The sequence below is a fragment of the Oncorhynchus nerka genome, linkage group LG6, assembly GCF_034236695.1.
Source record: "Oncorhynchus nerka isolate Pitt River linkage group LG6, Oner_Uvic_2.0, whole genome shotgun sequence".
Classification (NCBI taxonomy): Eukaryota; Metazoa; Chordata; class Actinopteri; order Salmoniformes; family Salmonidae; genus Oncorhynchus; species Oncorhynchus nerka.
Window position 1 is genome coordinate 33,449,509 of NC_088401.1, and position 16,984 is coordinate 33,466,492.

At 43.8% G+C, this 16,984-nt stretch overlaps 1 protein-coding gene across 8 annotated transcripts in view; it reads left to right on the forward strand.

Annotated features, from left to right (window-relative positions):
* Nucleotides 1–16,984, forward strand: part of cacnb2a (calcium channel, voltage-dependent, beta 2a) — a 113,703-nt gene that overhangs the window by 17,371 nt on the left and 79,348 nt on the right. Inside the window, exon 1 of one of the 8 annotated variants that reach the window (XM_065019534.1) lies at nt 9,909–10,366. The exons of the other annotated variants lie outside the window; for them this stretch is intronic. Within the exon in view, the coding sequence (XP_064875606.1) occupies nt 10,331–10,366 (36 nt within the window). The 5' untranslated portion in view covers nt 9,909–10,330. Of the gene's footprint in view, nt 1–9,908; nt 10,367–16,984 lie in introns of those variants that run through there. 8 annotated transcript variants of the gene reach the window in all.

The following is a 16,984-nucleotide window of genomic DNA, read 5'->3' on the forward strand; positions in this document are numbered from 1 at the left end:
CGTGCAGGTGAAATTGACCCTCACTCATGAAGGAATGTAAAGTGTTAGTTCAACCAACAATCAACCAGTTGTCTAAATTGCTCAAAGTTGCATCTCATGAAGAATCAATTGGCAAGCATATATAGACAGACCACAAAACAGAGTTGCAATTTTCCAATAATGGATGGACCAGGAAATGAACAGGGTCAACACCCAAGAGGAAGAAGAAGAGGAGCAAGGATGCGTGGTGGAAGGCAAAACAGAGGAAGAGGCAGAAGAGGACGTAGGCGCATATCTGATGACATAAGGGCCACTATTGTAGACCATGTTGTCAATCATGGCCTTACAATGGCTGAGACGGGTCGAAGGCTGCAGCCGAATATTGGGAGATCAACCGTGTCCTCAATAGTTCAAACGTTTCGAAGAGAGAACAGGTATGTCCACCAATGTACAGTGCACTGTTACTGTATATAAGCAGTATACTGTATACTTCCTACAATGCTTCATATTACAGTAGTCCACTTGTATTTCACAGCATACAGAAATATACTCTATACAGATACATACTGCACCTTACATGCACCCACCTGTATGTTTTACAGTAAAATGTGTGTTCGCATAGTTTTTGTCTATGTGAAAGTGTGCGATGCATCACTGCATTTCCCCACATAGGACTGCAAGATTACCTCAAACCGGTGGCAGAGGACGCCTTTTCACACCTCAACAGGAGGAGGCTATTTGCACCATGGTCCGAGTAAACAATGCCATGAGACTCAGGGAAATACAAAGGACCATTATAGAAGACAACGATGTCTTTGAAAACATACGGTTCGCATCTCAACCATCGACAGGTTGCTGCATAGAAACCAGATGAGTATGAAACAGCTGTACCGTGTACCATTCCAAAGGAATAAGGACAGAGTTAAGGAGCTACGGTACCAGTATGTACAGGTAAAACATATATCTATGTAACTACTTTACAGCAACATTTTATAGTGATACATAGTACAGTAAGCATAAACTGCACACATTTCCATTGCTGTGGAAGGAACATGCAATATATGTACATTTTATGTCACTCTTCCTTACCAAAACAAATTCAACTGTGTGTTCTGGGATATAGCGTATAATGGAGTTGGAATCAAGTGAACCCTCTCACAACTTTGTATACGTGGATGAGGCTGGCTTCAACCTGACCAAATGCAGAAGGTGGGGTCGGAATATCATCGGTGACAGAGCTACTGTGGATTTGCCAGGCCAACGGGGAGGAAACATCACTGGGTGTGCTGCTATTTCGGAGCATGGTGTCCTAACCCATATCCACCTTATAGGGCCATACAACACCCAGCATCTATCTCAACTTTTTAGAGACTCTCTACAGGGCTCTCATCCCTGATGATGAGAGGGGTCTGCTTAGAGAGGATTTGCCAAAGTATATGGTCATTTGTGATAATGTGAGTTTCCATCGATCAAACATCATATGGCAATGGTTTGTGACCCACCCGAGGATGCTCATAGAATTCCTCCCACCTTCTTCACCATTCCTTAATCCAATTGAGGAGTTATTTTCAACATGGAGGTGGAAGGTGTACGATCGTCAGCCACACACACAGATGACCCTGCTGGCTGCAATGGATGCAGCATGTGAGGACATCACAGTAGATGCCTGCAGAGGATGGATAAGGCATTCCAAAATATTCTTTCCACGTTGCATTGGAAGGGAAAATATCCGGTGTGATGTGGATGAGAATATGTGGGTCGACAGACAGGAACGTCTGGATGTGTAGAGACAGCACAACAGTGCTGCAGGCAAAGTTGTGCCTTAGGGGTGGTTTCCGGTGTTTCTTTCTAATTTAGTTTTTTTTCCTTTGTGCCTCTTGGGTTGTCCAGTGTCTTTCAATCAATAACCCACATACAGTAATAAGTAAATAGCACTGTTAAAATTGATATATGCCATAGAAGTGCAGCCTTGTGCATTTTCAATACAGTAGCTGTCATCCAAACTGTAGCCTAAGTTTACATCAGGTAATACTGTCAAAGTACACAGTTACATTGACAACATGCCTAAACATTTTGACGACCTTGTTCGTGAACAATGACTCAATGACTTATCATTCTGATGACACTGACATGATCATTGGCATGAATATTTACTTTTGAGAGATATACTAAGGATTTTTAGTGACTGACTAGCTTTAGAAACATATCTATTGTATATTGCAATTTGTACAAATTGTTCTGAGAAATGCACTTATTATTTTGCACATGTTAGGGATGATGTGAAAAATGCACCAAAGCGACTGAGAAAAACTGTAATGAGCATTTCTCCTTTGCCAAGATAATCCATCCACCTGACAGGTGTGGCATATCAAGAAGCTGATTAAACAGCATGATTATTACACAGGTGCACCTTGTGCTGGGGACGATAAAAGGCCTCTCTCAAATGTGCAGCTTTGTCACACAACACAATGCCACAGCTGTCTCTAGTTTTGACGGAGCGTGTAATTGGTATGCTGACTGCAGGAATGTCCATCAGAGCTGTTGCCAGAGAATTTAATGTTTTTCTCTACCATAACCCGCCTCCAATGTCATTTTAGAGAATTTGGAAGTAAGTCCAACTGACCACACAACCACAGACCACGTGTAACCAGGCCATCCCCTGACCTCCACATCCGGCTTCTTCACCTGCGGGATCCTCTTGAGACCAGCCACCCAGACAGCTCATGAAACTGTGGGTCTGCATAACCGAAGAATTGCTGCACAAACTGTCAGAAACCGTCTCAGGGAAGCTCATCTGCATGCTCGTCGTCCTCACCAAGGTCTTGACCTGACTGCAGTTTAGCGTCACAACCAACCTTAGTTGGAAAATGCACACCTTCGATGGCCACTGGCACGCTGGAGAAGTGTGCTCTTCTCAGATGAATTCCGATTTCAACTGTACCTGGCACATAGAAGGCAGCATGTATGGTGTCGTGTGGGCGAGTGGTTTGCTGATGTCAACGTTGTGAACAGCGTGCTCCATGGTGTCGGTGTGGTTATGGTGTGGACAGACATAAGCTACTGACAACGAACACAACTGCATTTTATCGATGGCAATTTGAATGCACATAGAAACCGTGACGAGTTCCTGAGGCCCACTGTCGTGCCATTTATCCGCCACGATCACCTCGTATTTTAGCATGATAGTTCACGGACCCATGTCGCAAGGATCTGTACACAATTCCTGGAAGCTGAAAATGTCCAAGTTCTTCCATGTTCTGCATACCCGCCAGACATGTCAACCACTGAGCATGTTTAGGATGCTCTGGATTGATGTAGGACAACATTCCACAGGCCACAATCAACAGCCGGGTCAACTCTATGCGAAGGAGATGTGTCGCGCTGCATGATGCAAATGGTGGTCAAACCAGATACTGACTGTTTTTTTGATCTACACCCCTATCTTCGTTTTAAAGATATCTGTATTCCCAGTCATGTATATATGAACTGTAAGTCAGTCAAATCTTTACATTTACATTTAAGTCATTTAGCAGACGCTCTTATCCAGAGCGACTTCCAAATTGGTGCGTTCACCTTAAGACATCCAGTGGAACAGCCACTTTACAATAGTGCATCTAAATCTTTTAAGGGGGGTGAGAAGGATTTCTTTATCCTATCCTAGGTATTCCTGAAAGAGGTGGGGTTTCAGGTGTCTCCGGAAGGTGGTGATTGACAAATCTTTGACCAAATATAATCACATTTTATTGGTTACATACCATACGCCTATTTAGCAGATGTTATTGCGGGTGTAGTGAAATGCTTGTAACATTGTTGCGTTTAAATTTTTGTTTAGCGTCATTTCTTGGTATTCTAAATATTGTGCCATGGCTTATGCTATCTGAATGGCTCAAACATCAAACTTGCAGTGAAGCCGCTCAACATCTACATCACATTAGACGTCTGACAGACTCCCATCCAGAGGGACCCACAGATGCAACCAGGGCCAACGCCCCGCTCAAGGGCACGTCGACAGATCTCCCACAGGGTCAAAACCGAACCAGCGACCCATCAGCCCCAAGAGCTGCCCCTCAACCATCCGAGAACCCCCACCCACCCGCACACTCTGTCGTCACCCCCCCCCCAAGAAAAATAAAATAATTCAATCCCCCAAGCCCCCCACCCCAATTCACCAACAACCAACAAAATGAACAAAAGAGAAAAAAAAGAGAAAACCAAAGGAAAACAGAAAACAATAATGCAAAAAACAAAAGACAACAAAAATCATAACAACACGGCTGTTTGGACATAAACAGCCCGAAAAAACCCTGAGATACATAGTCTTTGTCCCAAATGACACCCTATTCCCTATTTAGAATAATTTAGTCACTACGTAGTATAGGTATAATGTGGGATGAAGCCATAGAGGTTGTACATACATTTCTATGGATAAATGACACTAGTCCAATCAGCATACAACACATGCATTATGCTGCCAGTACAGCTGTTATAGCTGCTACTATGTCAGACTACTTAAGTCTTTTAGCTGACATAATGGTTGTAAATGATCCTCTGCGACGACGACAACAACAAAAAATCCTCATTTACCGCTCTTCCACAGTGGTTTCTGTTTAAGTCTAGGACCTCTATACCAGGCGGTGTCAGAGGAAAGCCCTAAACATTGCCAAAGACTCCAGCCACCCCAGTCATAGACTGTTCTCTCTGCTACCGCACGGCAAGCGGTACCGGAGCGCCAAGTCTAGGTCCAAAAGGCTTCCTAACAGCTTCTACCCGCAAGCCATAAGACTCCTGAACAGCTCATCAAATGTCTACCCAGACCTGTTTATATCCATGCATTGTCACTTTACCTCTACCTACAGTACATGTACATATTACCTCAATTACCTCGACTAAACTGTGCGTCCGCACATTGACTCTGTACCGGTACCCCCCTGTATATAGCCTCGCTACTGTTATTTTATTGTTGCTCCTTAATTCTTTGTTATTTAAAAAAATATTCTTCTTTATTTTTTATTATTTTTATTAAATGTTTTTATTAGATTTTTTTTACCGTAGTTTATTTTAGTAAATACTTTCTTAACACTTATTTTTCTTAAAACTGCACTGTTGGTTAAGGGCTTGTAGGTAAGCATTTCACTGTAATGTCGACCTACGCCTGTTGTATTCGGCGCCTTTCGACAAATACAATTGGATTTGATTTGAAGTCACTTTGGCCACGTCTGCCCGGGACGCACACTCATGTTGCCGTGGTCTGGATTAACACTTACAAAAGAGCAGATTTTTAATCTGAATGATGAGTGGATTAGTGCAGGGCTGCAGGCTGCAGGGGTTAGGCTTACTGCCCCTGTGCAGCTGGAGAGATGGCTGTTGTTCTACTCATGACACGGCATGCTGGACACTCTGAGCAGGGACCAAGAGCTCTCTGTGTGTGGGATGCTTTTGAAAATGCAGAAAGACGTTCTTTGTGGAAGAGTGACATGAATAAAGCATGTATGGATTGGTATTTTTGTGTATATATGGCTATTTTACTACTGTAGACTACAGTATATGGTGTGGTAAGAGCATGTTCAAGTGATTCTAGCTGCCTTTTGACCTTCCGAGACTGCTTCCTTCCGTGACACACCGCTCTTTCTATGTCACTCCTCTCACATGTTTCCAATATGGAGGCCCAAACCGCTGTTTTACGTCCGAAATGGGGCGGAACGCAATTACGCTTGCGTTGGAATTTGGAGCGCGAAAAGGGAGACCTTGCCTGGATGGGACTCTTGTCTGACACTGACAAGTTGCAGACGGAAGGGCCAGGGCGGTCTTAGACACTCTGCACGGAAACGGGGCTAATTGAAGACAGCAGGCCCGGTCAAACTCCCTTTATTTTGTTTGCTTTTCCTGGTTGCCGTTACGCAACAGGACCGGAGAGTAGTGCATTTGTAGCAGCGGAGGCTGCTGAGGGGAGGACGGCTCACAATAACATCTGGAACGGAGCGAATGGAATGATACCATTCCTCCGCTCCAGCCGCTACCACAAGCTCGTCCTCCACCAATTAAGGTGCTCCCAACCTCCTGTGATCTGTAGCCTGTTGCACGAGTTTAGCAACACAGTGAGTGTAGTAGCAGCAACAGAGTAGACACAACTCCATAGGGGCAGTTTCCCGGACACGGATGAAGCCTAGACCTGAACTAAAAAGCATTCTCCATTGAAAGTTCGTATTTGTCCAGGGCTAGGCTCAATCTGTGTCTGGGACACCACCCCTTACTGTCTTTGCAGGAAGTGTGAGGTGTTTAGTACTGTAGGTGGTTTGGTGTGTGTGTGCTTGTGCCTTTTAAGAGTATGCAAGGTCAGTGGTTGCGCAAGCTGTTTGATCATGATGTATTGCTATTCAATGCACTACTCTATGTGTGTCCATGTCAGTATAGAATCTATCTACTCACCGTCCACTCCTGGAAGAAATCCAGTGTTTCTTCACTTTTTAAGAGGTTATACTAAAACGATGCAGTCATTTTCTTCAAAGTATGTCACATTGGCTGGGTATGTGATGAAAGTGAACCAAATAAAGAGTGAGACACGAGACAAGCGTCAGAGCATTTCATGGAATACTTTATTTTTCCCTGAAACATAAAGTTGAGCTGCTAGTGGTGAGATAATCTCCCCTGGCGAATGTGTGACCTGGAATTCCCAGTTTTCCACGCGTTGGGATGAGAGCCCAGAGCCGGAACGTCGGGCCAGAGCAGACACTTTGTATGGAGCTGGGTTTCCTTGGCAATGGATGTACGTTCCTCCACTATTCCCAAGAGTGGTAGGGAAACGTCCGGAAAAATGGGATGGTTAATTGACCACAGAAGAAGACCCCAGGAATATCTCAGTTTCACGCAGGTTTTTACAGGCTTTTTACATAATCTGTCATCTCGCCCTCGGAGTAGTGGAAACTGTGATATACGTCTGCGGAGGCCTTGTGTGTGTATCGTAACTCACTGGTCTGGAAACACTGATCTCAATGAGACCCAGTGGTGGGTGTGATCAGAGACAGATCTGTACGGAGTTAGGTACTGCTGTTTAAAAACACTCACCGGGCTGGGTTGTATACATTAGTGCACACGGCAGCAAAAATGTTTTGGGAAAAAAGGTATATTCTTTTCTTATTTGAGAAATTCAGCATAGCCCCCCTCCCCTCCCCCTGTTTTGGCGGAAGAGAGGAGGGCCTATCCTGGAAATAGTGAAGATGGTGAAGTGGCACCACTCTCCTTCACTACTGTCGATTGATGCTTAAGATCTTCACTTGTGTAACAGCATACTGGTGGTGTCTGGTCAGGCTCCTATCAAAATACAGCTTTCCTCTCTTTCTTATATCATTAGCAACTCATCCTTAAATGGATTCTCCTTAGGAAAAAAAACCGTATAGAATATAGTCACAAGTGCTTGTCGTCATTTATATTTGTGTGTATACACGACATTTTCAGTTCTGTGAGTTCTGCAGTAGGGTTGCAAAATTCCCATAACTTTAAAAAAAAATCCCAGGTATTCCACAATCCCTGATTGGAACATTCCCGGAATCAAGACGGAATAAAAAAGGAAATCCGGAATCCTCTAACCATGATTTCTGGAAAACCTGAATTTTGGACAAATTACCGGAATGTTGCAATCCTACATCGATGATATGCTTGTTGGTTGGTAACATATGATTCATATGCAGTTCTTTTCATCACCCAATTCATTTCAGTCATGTCTCTGACTACTGACACATGTTAGGCTGGATTGGTGCTGTCACCAGAGAGAGCAAACTAAGAGCAAATGCTCTGACACATTCTTTTCATTAACCGTAGGCTATTTTCCAGCATAACAATGACATCCAAACAGAGCCGATGGGCAAGATAAATATCTACAATAAATACTCATTCCCCTTTAGTATTGGGTGCGAATGAAGAACCTCTGTGTCATAACTGAATACAGTCGGCTATAGGAAGTTAATGTGTGATGACTATCTTCAGACAAAATAGAGGTGTATACGCTCTTAGAAAAAAGAAAGGGTTCCAAAATGGTTCTTCGCCTGTCCACATAGGAGAACCTCGTCTGGTTCCAAGTACAGTAGCACCCTTTTTGGTTCCAGGTAGAACGTTTTGAGGTTCCATGTAGATCCCTCTGTGGAAAGAGTTCTACATGGAACTCAAAAGGGTTCTACCTGGAACCAAAAAAGGGTTCATCAAAGATTTCTCAGAGTAACCCTTTTAGGTTCTAGATAGCACCTTTATTTATGAGAGTGCACTTATGTGTTGATCAAATGCCTGAAAGATCATGGAGGCTCCACTGTTCCATTGCTCCACCTTGATACTCACATTTGTTCAATCAAGTCAGTACCGGAACAGTGCAAAGTACATACACTATTCAGATCCCAATTCCAATTTCAGAGCTGAATTAAATCCACTCAGTTGAATTCCATTTCATGCCATCTACACTGACTCCTCCACTGTATATGACACCCCCTCTGGCTTGTGCGTCGACGACCTATATAGCCCATCTCTATAAAACACACAGAGAAATGGCCCATCATCAAGATACCATTACGCACTTAGGGAGCGCCAGGCACGGCCCATGCCAATTTAATAACGGGCACCTCAGACCGCCTGTGCATCCACACTAAGTCAGGCGTCTCGTAAAAAAGGGAACAGATGCTTCTTAGCATCCAATTAAGAGTGGGGATGCAGAAGACTCCCTCTTCTCCTTCTCTTCCCTCTCCTCCGCGCACCAGGAGACGGTCATTAGCCCATATGGATACTTGAGCACAGTTAATTCGAGTGACAGACGTTAGAATTGTATTAGGGCTACATAAAATGTTACGTAAAGGCTACCATTAATTCTGAACCTGAACCTGTTAATTGTTTGTTCATGATTATGTAGGTCTAGGTTGTTTGGAAGGTGCGTGTGTGTGTGTGTGTGTGTGTGTGTGTGTGTGTGTGTGTCCATGCATGCCACTGTAGAACAATTCCTATCCAATATAAATTACCTACCTCAAAACGGCATCAAAACAGCAGTGATAGTTCCAAAACTAAGTCACAATCTTTTCAGTTGATCTGGATTGACATGTTGTATAAACAAATAGACAGGCGGCAAATGGAAAGAGAGGGGCAGGAGGTTGAGTGAGAGAACTTGTGAGCATGAGAGAAGTTTATTGAGTAAGAGAAGGAGTGAAAGTGAGAGAGGCGGGCAAGATTGAGTTAGAGGGGTAAGAGTGAGTAAAAAACGGAGAGACGTTGAGATCGTGGTCAGATAGTGGGAGACTGGGTGTAATTGTGTGGATAGAGGATAGTAAAGGAAAAGGCTGAAGGGTTGGGAATGATAAGAGAAAACAGAATAAAACCTCATTCCTAGTTAGTTTACCCTCACCCCATTGGCTTGTCGGAGTACCTATCTCTGCTTGGGCGCCCTGGCAACAGGTACCAGCCAGGCGAGAACACATACAGTACCCTAGAGAGAGGGGGGAGAGAAGGATGGAGGAAGGGGGAGAGAGAAAACAAGTTTGACGTGGGAGAGAAAGAGATGTGAGATCGAGGAGCTTCAGCAACACAAGGTAGGAGAGGGAGAGGAAAAACCTAGACAGAGAAAAAACCTAGACAGAGAATTGTCAGTAGATTTCCATAGCGAGTTACCAGGTCAGGTATTCCAGCGGATGCTCTCTTGACTCTCTCACCCTCTGGGAGTGATGCTGATCTCTGATCTGCCTGTCTGAGGATAACTTCATAACTCCGCCCTCTGTTACCAGCAGAATCAGTGTTTTCCTCCTAATGCTTCCATAAGCCCACCCGTGGGAGCCACCGGCAAGGACCTGCTCAGCGATTGGACACTTGCTACGGTACAGCAGGAGGGCGGGTTATAAACCTGCCGGTTGGGGCGTTGCATATTCATCACCAGCCATGAATACATAATCAGTCCAGGAGGTTACTCTGGACTACCGGGAGGAGGAAGAAGAGGAAGAAGTGGATACAACTTTTGGAGGGAATTCACTCTACTTTCTCAGGTCTTGACAATGGCGACGATTGCGCTGCTTGGAGAACCGGAAAGGTGTTGACACCTTGTTTTCTACTTGCCTTTCTTCTTCCTCTTTTCCTGTGGGTGTGTTTGCAGTGCTGCGGTCGGATGTGTCCGCCACTCCTGACAGATGTTGGAGTCGTCTAGAGCCGAGGAGGATTTTAATTTGACAGTTCGGAGGGCAGAAGACCCATGGCTGAGCTCCACCGCGGCCCCTTGGCCCTTACCCCCTGTCCCGCTCTCACCTGCCCGCCGAACTTGCTCCTACTGTGGGGCTAAGAGCCGCTAAGGAGGGGCTCCTCTCTCCATCCATGCTGCCAGGCTGCTCCTGTTGCCATGCTCAAACCACCCAAGAATAAAAATGTCTCCTGGGTAAGTGGGGTATGTGCAGGCGGTGCTCTGGTATGTAGGGCGTTTTCAGGGGAGGGCGGAAGGGGATGGAGGTGCAAGATACCCTACCCATTACTTACCTCTGTGCTTTGACTTGGCGCTCTAGGCGCTCTTCAAACCCATGAACAATCACTTGTTCTACATTTGCTCTGTCAGATATCACATTGATTCATAGCAATAGGAACACATGGATATTTCATTGTAAATTGTGACAGAATTGATTGTCAGAAAAGTGTTGCTCATTGAGTGTTCATTCTAATAGCAGCATTTGTGAGTTTAATGTTTGTTGAGCCGTTCCCTCCACCAAGGCAGAAGTCTATCATGTTTAAAGGTGTTCTAACACCGTCAGAAAGCAGATGATTCACGTATAGTTTTCTTCCAGAACAGGAAGTTCTATGCTTTTATTTTCCTAACCTAATTGAAAAAGCGCCGTCGCTGAAATTGTTTGTATGTTAGTCCAGTTCGTTCGTCGCCAGCTGTTATCTAAGCATGGAGTACTAATGAACAAAAAAATCATTCTGCAGTTGACATAGGCATTATTTCAATCTTCTAGCCCAGATTGGGGTTATGACAAAGTGACAAACAACAATAACATTTGTTTTGGGGATTTGTCAAGCATTTCTGTAATCTTCGGATTTGACTTAATCTGAAGGAGTTGATTTGAAAAAAAATGAAAAAACAACTTGAGATTCACACCGGTACCCTGGGGGTAGTTGATAGTGGCAGGACTGGAGTGCAACCTGGGATAGATAGCTGTGGTTTTAGTTTTCTCCTGAGCCATCCGATGGCTATTTTAGGGGAGGCTTTAGCGATTTAGGAATTATATAACTACTACATGCCCACTTTATGAGATCTGGCCATGCCCAAGCCCAGATAACAATCAATCAGTCCATTACTTTGTCTTTTCATGACAGCAATGTTTGTTGTAAAAAAAATAATAATGTCATGTCAACTTGAAAGTCAGTGACGTTGGAGATGCATGTGTGTTTGTCTGGGGAAAGCATTGTCTCCATTAGCTGATGAGTATAACCGGGAGGGACTCAGAAAGTTTACCATGAGCCCCATGATAAATAATCCAGTCATGTGATTGAAATGCCATTCTGGAAGCACAGGTTTTTTATGTATTTTCGGTAAGCGGTAGACTACAGGTATTATTGCTTTGAGGTAGACTTTAAGTCATTTTAAAATGTTCATGTCTGCAGGACGGACAATGGGAAGGTATTGGGCGTGTGCGTATACCTATTAGCGGTCGACCGATTAATCGGAATGGCCGATTAATTAGGGCCGATTTCAAGTTTTCATAACAATCGGAAATCGGTATATATATATATATTTTTTTACACCTTTATTTAACTAGGCAAGTCAGTTAAGAACACATTCTTATTTTCAATGACGGCCTAGGAACGGTGGGTTAACTGCCTTGTTCAGGGGCAGAACGACAGACTTTTACCTTGTCAGCTCGGGGATTCAATCTTGCAACCTTATGGTTAACTAGTCCAACGCTCTAACCACCTGCCTTACATTGCACTCCACGAGGAGCCTGCCTGTTACGCGAATGCAGTAAGAAGCCAAGGTAAGTTGATACCTAGCATTAAACTTATCTTTTAAAAAACATCAATCACTCAATCATAATACTAGTTAACTACACATGGTTGATGATATTACTAGTTTATCTAGCGTGTCCTGCGTTGTATATAATCGATGCGGTGCTCATTCGCGAAAAAGGACTGCCGTTGCTCCAAAGTCTACCTAACCATAAACATCCATGCCTTTCTTAAAATCAATACACAAGTATATATTTTTAAACCTGCACATTTAGTTAATATTGCCTGCTAACATTAATTTATTTTAATTAGGGAAAATGTGTCACTTCTCTTGCAACAGAGTCAGGGTATATGCAGCAGTTTGGGCCGCCTGGCTCGTTGCGAACTGTGTGAAGACTATTTCTTCCTTACAAAGACAGCCAACTTTGCCAAACGGGGGATGATTTACCAGCAGGCGCGTAAACATTCATTCAAACAGCACTTTTGTACGTTTTGCCAGCAGCTCTTCGCTGTGCTTCAAGCATTGCGCTGTTTATGACTTCAAGCCTATCAACTCCCGAGATGAGGCTGGTGTAACTGACGTGAAATGGCTAGCTAGTTAGGTGTGCGCTAATAGCGTTTCAAACGTCACTCGCTCTGAGACTTGGAGTAGTTGTTCCCCTTGCTCTGCATGGGTAACGCTGCTTCGAGGGTGGCTGATGTCGATGTGTTCCTGGTTCGAGCCCAGGTAGGAGCGAGGAGAGGGACGGAAGCTATACTGTTACACTGGCAATACTAAAGTGCCTATAAGAACATCCAATAGTCAAAGGTACTGTATATGAAATACAAATCATATAGCGAGAAATAGTCCTATAATTCCTATAATAACTACAACCTAAAACTTCTTACCTGGGAATATTGAAGACTATATTGAAGAATATTGAAGAGAATATGTTAAAAGGAACCACCAGCTTTCATATGTTCTCATGTTCTGAGCAAGGAACTTAAACATTAGCTTTCTTAAAAGTGCACATATTACACTTTTACTTTCTTCTCCAACACTTTGTTTTTGCATTATTTAAACCAAATTGAACATGTTTTATTATTTATTTGAGGCTAAATTGATTTTATTGAAGTATTATATTAAGTTAAAATAAATGTTCATTCAGTATTGTTGTAATTGTCATTATTACAAATACATTTAAAAAATAGTCCGATTATTTGGCATTGGCTTTTTTTGGTCCTCCAATAATCGGTATCGCTATCGGCGTTTGAAAAATCATAATCGGTCGACCTCTAATTCCTATGCTTGTTATTGAATGATGCCCATTCACTGTAGTGATTGTCCTCAAAGTATGCATGTGTACTTGCACGGTATTTGTAGGTTTGCACAATTGTTATCTGAATGTGCATTTACAAAACTATGTATGTCAGGCCTATTATGTTTGTGTGTGGGGGAGTGTGTTTCATTTCTGACTCTGGGCCAGTGCAGATGGATCAGGGGAGATTAGAGAGAGAGAAAGAGAGAGAGAGAGAGAGTGGTTTTGCTCAGATGAAATCAGCTAGATGGGGAGGGGCTTAGTCTGGTGCCCAGTTACCCACGAGCATCTCTGTTCTCCTCAGACTCTTCACCTATGTCTGTCTGTCTGTCTGTCTGTCTGTCTGTCTGTCTGTCTGTCTGTCTGTCTGTCTGTCTGTCTGTCTGTCTCTCTCTCTCTGTCTCTCTCTCTCTCTCTCTCTCTCTCTCTCTCTCTCTCTCTCACTGCTTCTTTCTCTATTTCTCTGCCTGTCTCTGTTTCCGCAGGAGGCCAATAATGAGGCAGAGATAGCTATGATACCACCATCTCAACTCAAAAACTTCAATCTCACTCATTCATCTTTTCAATTATGTAAATAATTATTACCTCAATTAATTGTAACTGGGTGAAATGATATGGAGAGGTTAGATGTAGGGAACCTGAGGCTAGACCAGCTGTATAGCATCTGATTTATGCTTTAAGACATGCAGTCTTGTTTTGTGGTACATCATTATGTTAGTTCACACTCTTGTGTGTGCTTTTCGCAGGTTGACATTTATTGAGATGAGTCTCATTCTGGAGGCAGAACTGAGCAAAAACCGTTAGACGTGCCAGCTGCAAAGTCAAAATTGGCTATATTGTAAAAATGTATGAAAACAAAAATGTGCTTTTTGGTGTTAATTTAAGGTTAGGGTTAGCCATTACATTTATTTTGTCCCCCTACACCAAACGCGATCAGGTTGAAATATCAAATCAAACTCTGAACCAATGACATTCATTTGGGGACAGGTCAACATGTATGGCTAGTTAGCTTGTACTTGCTAGCTAATTTGTCCTATTTAGCTAGCTTGCTGTTGCTAGCTAATTTGTCCTGGGTTATAAACATTGAGTTGCTATTTTACCTGAAATGCACAAGGACCTCTACTCCAACAATGAATCCACACATAAAACGGTCAACCAAATCGTTTTTAGTCATTTTTCCTTCTTCCAGGCTTTTACATCTTTGAACTTATATGGTGATTGGCATCTAAACTTTCATGGTATTACCACGACAACCGGCAACACAGTTCGTCTTTCAATCACCCACGTGGGTATAACCAATGAGGAGATGGCACGTGGGTACCTGTTTCTATAAATGAGGAGATGGGAGACGCAGGACATGCAGCGCGATCTGCGTCAGAAATAGAAAGGACTTCTATTTTAGCCCTTGGCAACGCAGATGCTTGTTGACGCACGCGAGCAGTGTGGGTGCAATAATTGAATAATATAGATTCCTCAAATGTATTTTGCAACGCTCACGCACCCCGAAGCGAGCAGTGTAGTCAGGGTATTAGGGTTAGCAGTGTGGTTAAGGTTAGTGTTAGGTTTAAGTTAGGATTAGGTTCAGATTTTATGACTTTGTGGCTGTGCCAGCTCGTGACCACTCTTGCAGAGCTGCCTCCAGAACACGATTCATGACGTAAATCTTACCTGCTGTGCTTTTCCCCTCTGAACCGTATTGTGAGTGTGTGCATAAACATTGGTGTATTTTGTGTGTTTTCCTCTAGAGGGAGGAAACCTATATGGTGTGTAAATGCTGCTTTCTGCATTCTATCCTCGTGCTGCACCTGAATGATATGGAACAGTGCTGTAACATTTGAATCTAGTATTGGGTGGAGTCTGATCAAGTTGGCAGTGGAATCCCTAGGCCATAGACGACAGTAGTCAACCTGGACAAATCTACAATAGAATCAGGTACAATCTTCAATAGTTGGATCATCATCAAATCCGCCATCGAGCCAGATACTCCAGGTGAGCATTCACAGATAAAACAACAGCAAAAGAACAAGCCATCAATTATGGCTGCACCCTTTCACTGACTGACCTGACCAGCAAACCCTTACTAACGCTAGACTGCGTTATTACCTCATGACAAAAGTTATTTCGGACCGGTTACCCTGACCTTCATGGACAGACCTGATGCAGTACACAATGAAATGGTGAGTTAAAGGATCTCTATCTGATGCAATCGGAATAATAGTTACAATACAGATGCTGTGATGTGATGGTACCCAACACTGATGGCCAGCCACATCAATAGCACTAACGAGGGCCAGGGAGGCCAGGCGGGGCCATGGATAGGGCTCCAGATGGTAGTGTCGGTCTGTCGATTAGCGTCTAGCACGATTTAGCTAGAACTTGCTAAGGAAAGACAAACTAGCTGTTTGCAGATGTAAGTACCACAAACTAATAGTGTGATTATATACCACTTTGTGGATTGATATTATTAAGAAGCATTAAGAAGTGGAAAAGGTCATCGTTGTCATCGACATTGTTGCATGTCCTGCGTTGACCATGCAGACTGAACGCAAGTGTCTCGTGGCCGCGGAACCACAAATGCGCTCCTTGAGTGACGGGGCGGGGCTAGTTGAGAGAGAGAGAGAGAGAGCAGAGAGGGATGACTCAAGTAGCGGGTGTAAACTATACAAATGGACGGAACGCAAGGCTTAACACGTTTAACAAACCAAACATTCAAATACCGCTATAGAAGGTCAAGTAAAAAGCCAAACCGGACCGTGCAACAACACCGGTATATCGTAAAATATGGTATACCGCCCAGCCCTAGATGGGATACATCTGTGTGATGAAGGAGTGAGATGTGTGCGTGTGGTGAGAGTGTAAGATGTGTGTGTGAAGACTGTGAGAGATGTGTGTGTAAAGACTGTGAGAGATGTGTCTGTAAGAGATGCGAGACGTGTGTGTGTGTGTGTGCAATAAGGGAGCACAGGCCGGCCTGTCAGCCTGAGGTCCAGCCCAGGCGACAGATGTCACACTATCAAATTAAAGCCTAATTCCCAGGGAGCTGAAGAAAAACCCTGGAGCGAACCATGACACCGATGATGTCTATCACGGCTGCCTAGCTCCATGTGTGTGTTTGTGTGTATGGGTATGCTCACGCACACTGCACAGAGGCACCGGCCCCGTGGTGTGTGTGTGTGTGTGTGTGTGTGTGTGTGTGTGTGTGTGTATCTGCCCCAGAGATCCTCAGATGGGCTCAGTCAACAACAGGCGTGTAATTTCCAGTTGAAGACGTTCCTGAGAACAGACCTTGCCGGGGCTGACAACAATCTCCTTTCCTTTCCTGGCTATGGAAGCTAACTGGCCAGACAGCAGAGCATCCTTAGTTTTGGGATTGGTCGATCGGTTTAATAGAGAGCGACTTGTCAGTAGAGCTTAACTTTTTTTTAGCGTTTAATTCCATTTTGACTGAGGGTAAATAGGTTGGGTAATTTTTTTATATAAGGCGTCAGCTGCTTGTACCCCTGGGTCATGGTACTCTGAACAAATCCATGGGATTTCCATAATTCATCGCTGTCGCGTTGGAGCAGAGAGGTAGCGACACAGGTGTCTCGGGCAGTCTGGGACGGCGAGCATGTCGAAGAAGCCAAAGGTAAAATATCAACAGCTATTCAGAATGGTGGACCCCTGTCTTTGTGTTTAGTGAGATGATTTATTTCTGGCTTAGAGAAGTCATTGTTTTGTCTTTTGTCCTGTTTACTTTGTAGGCTGCAGACTTCTTT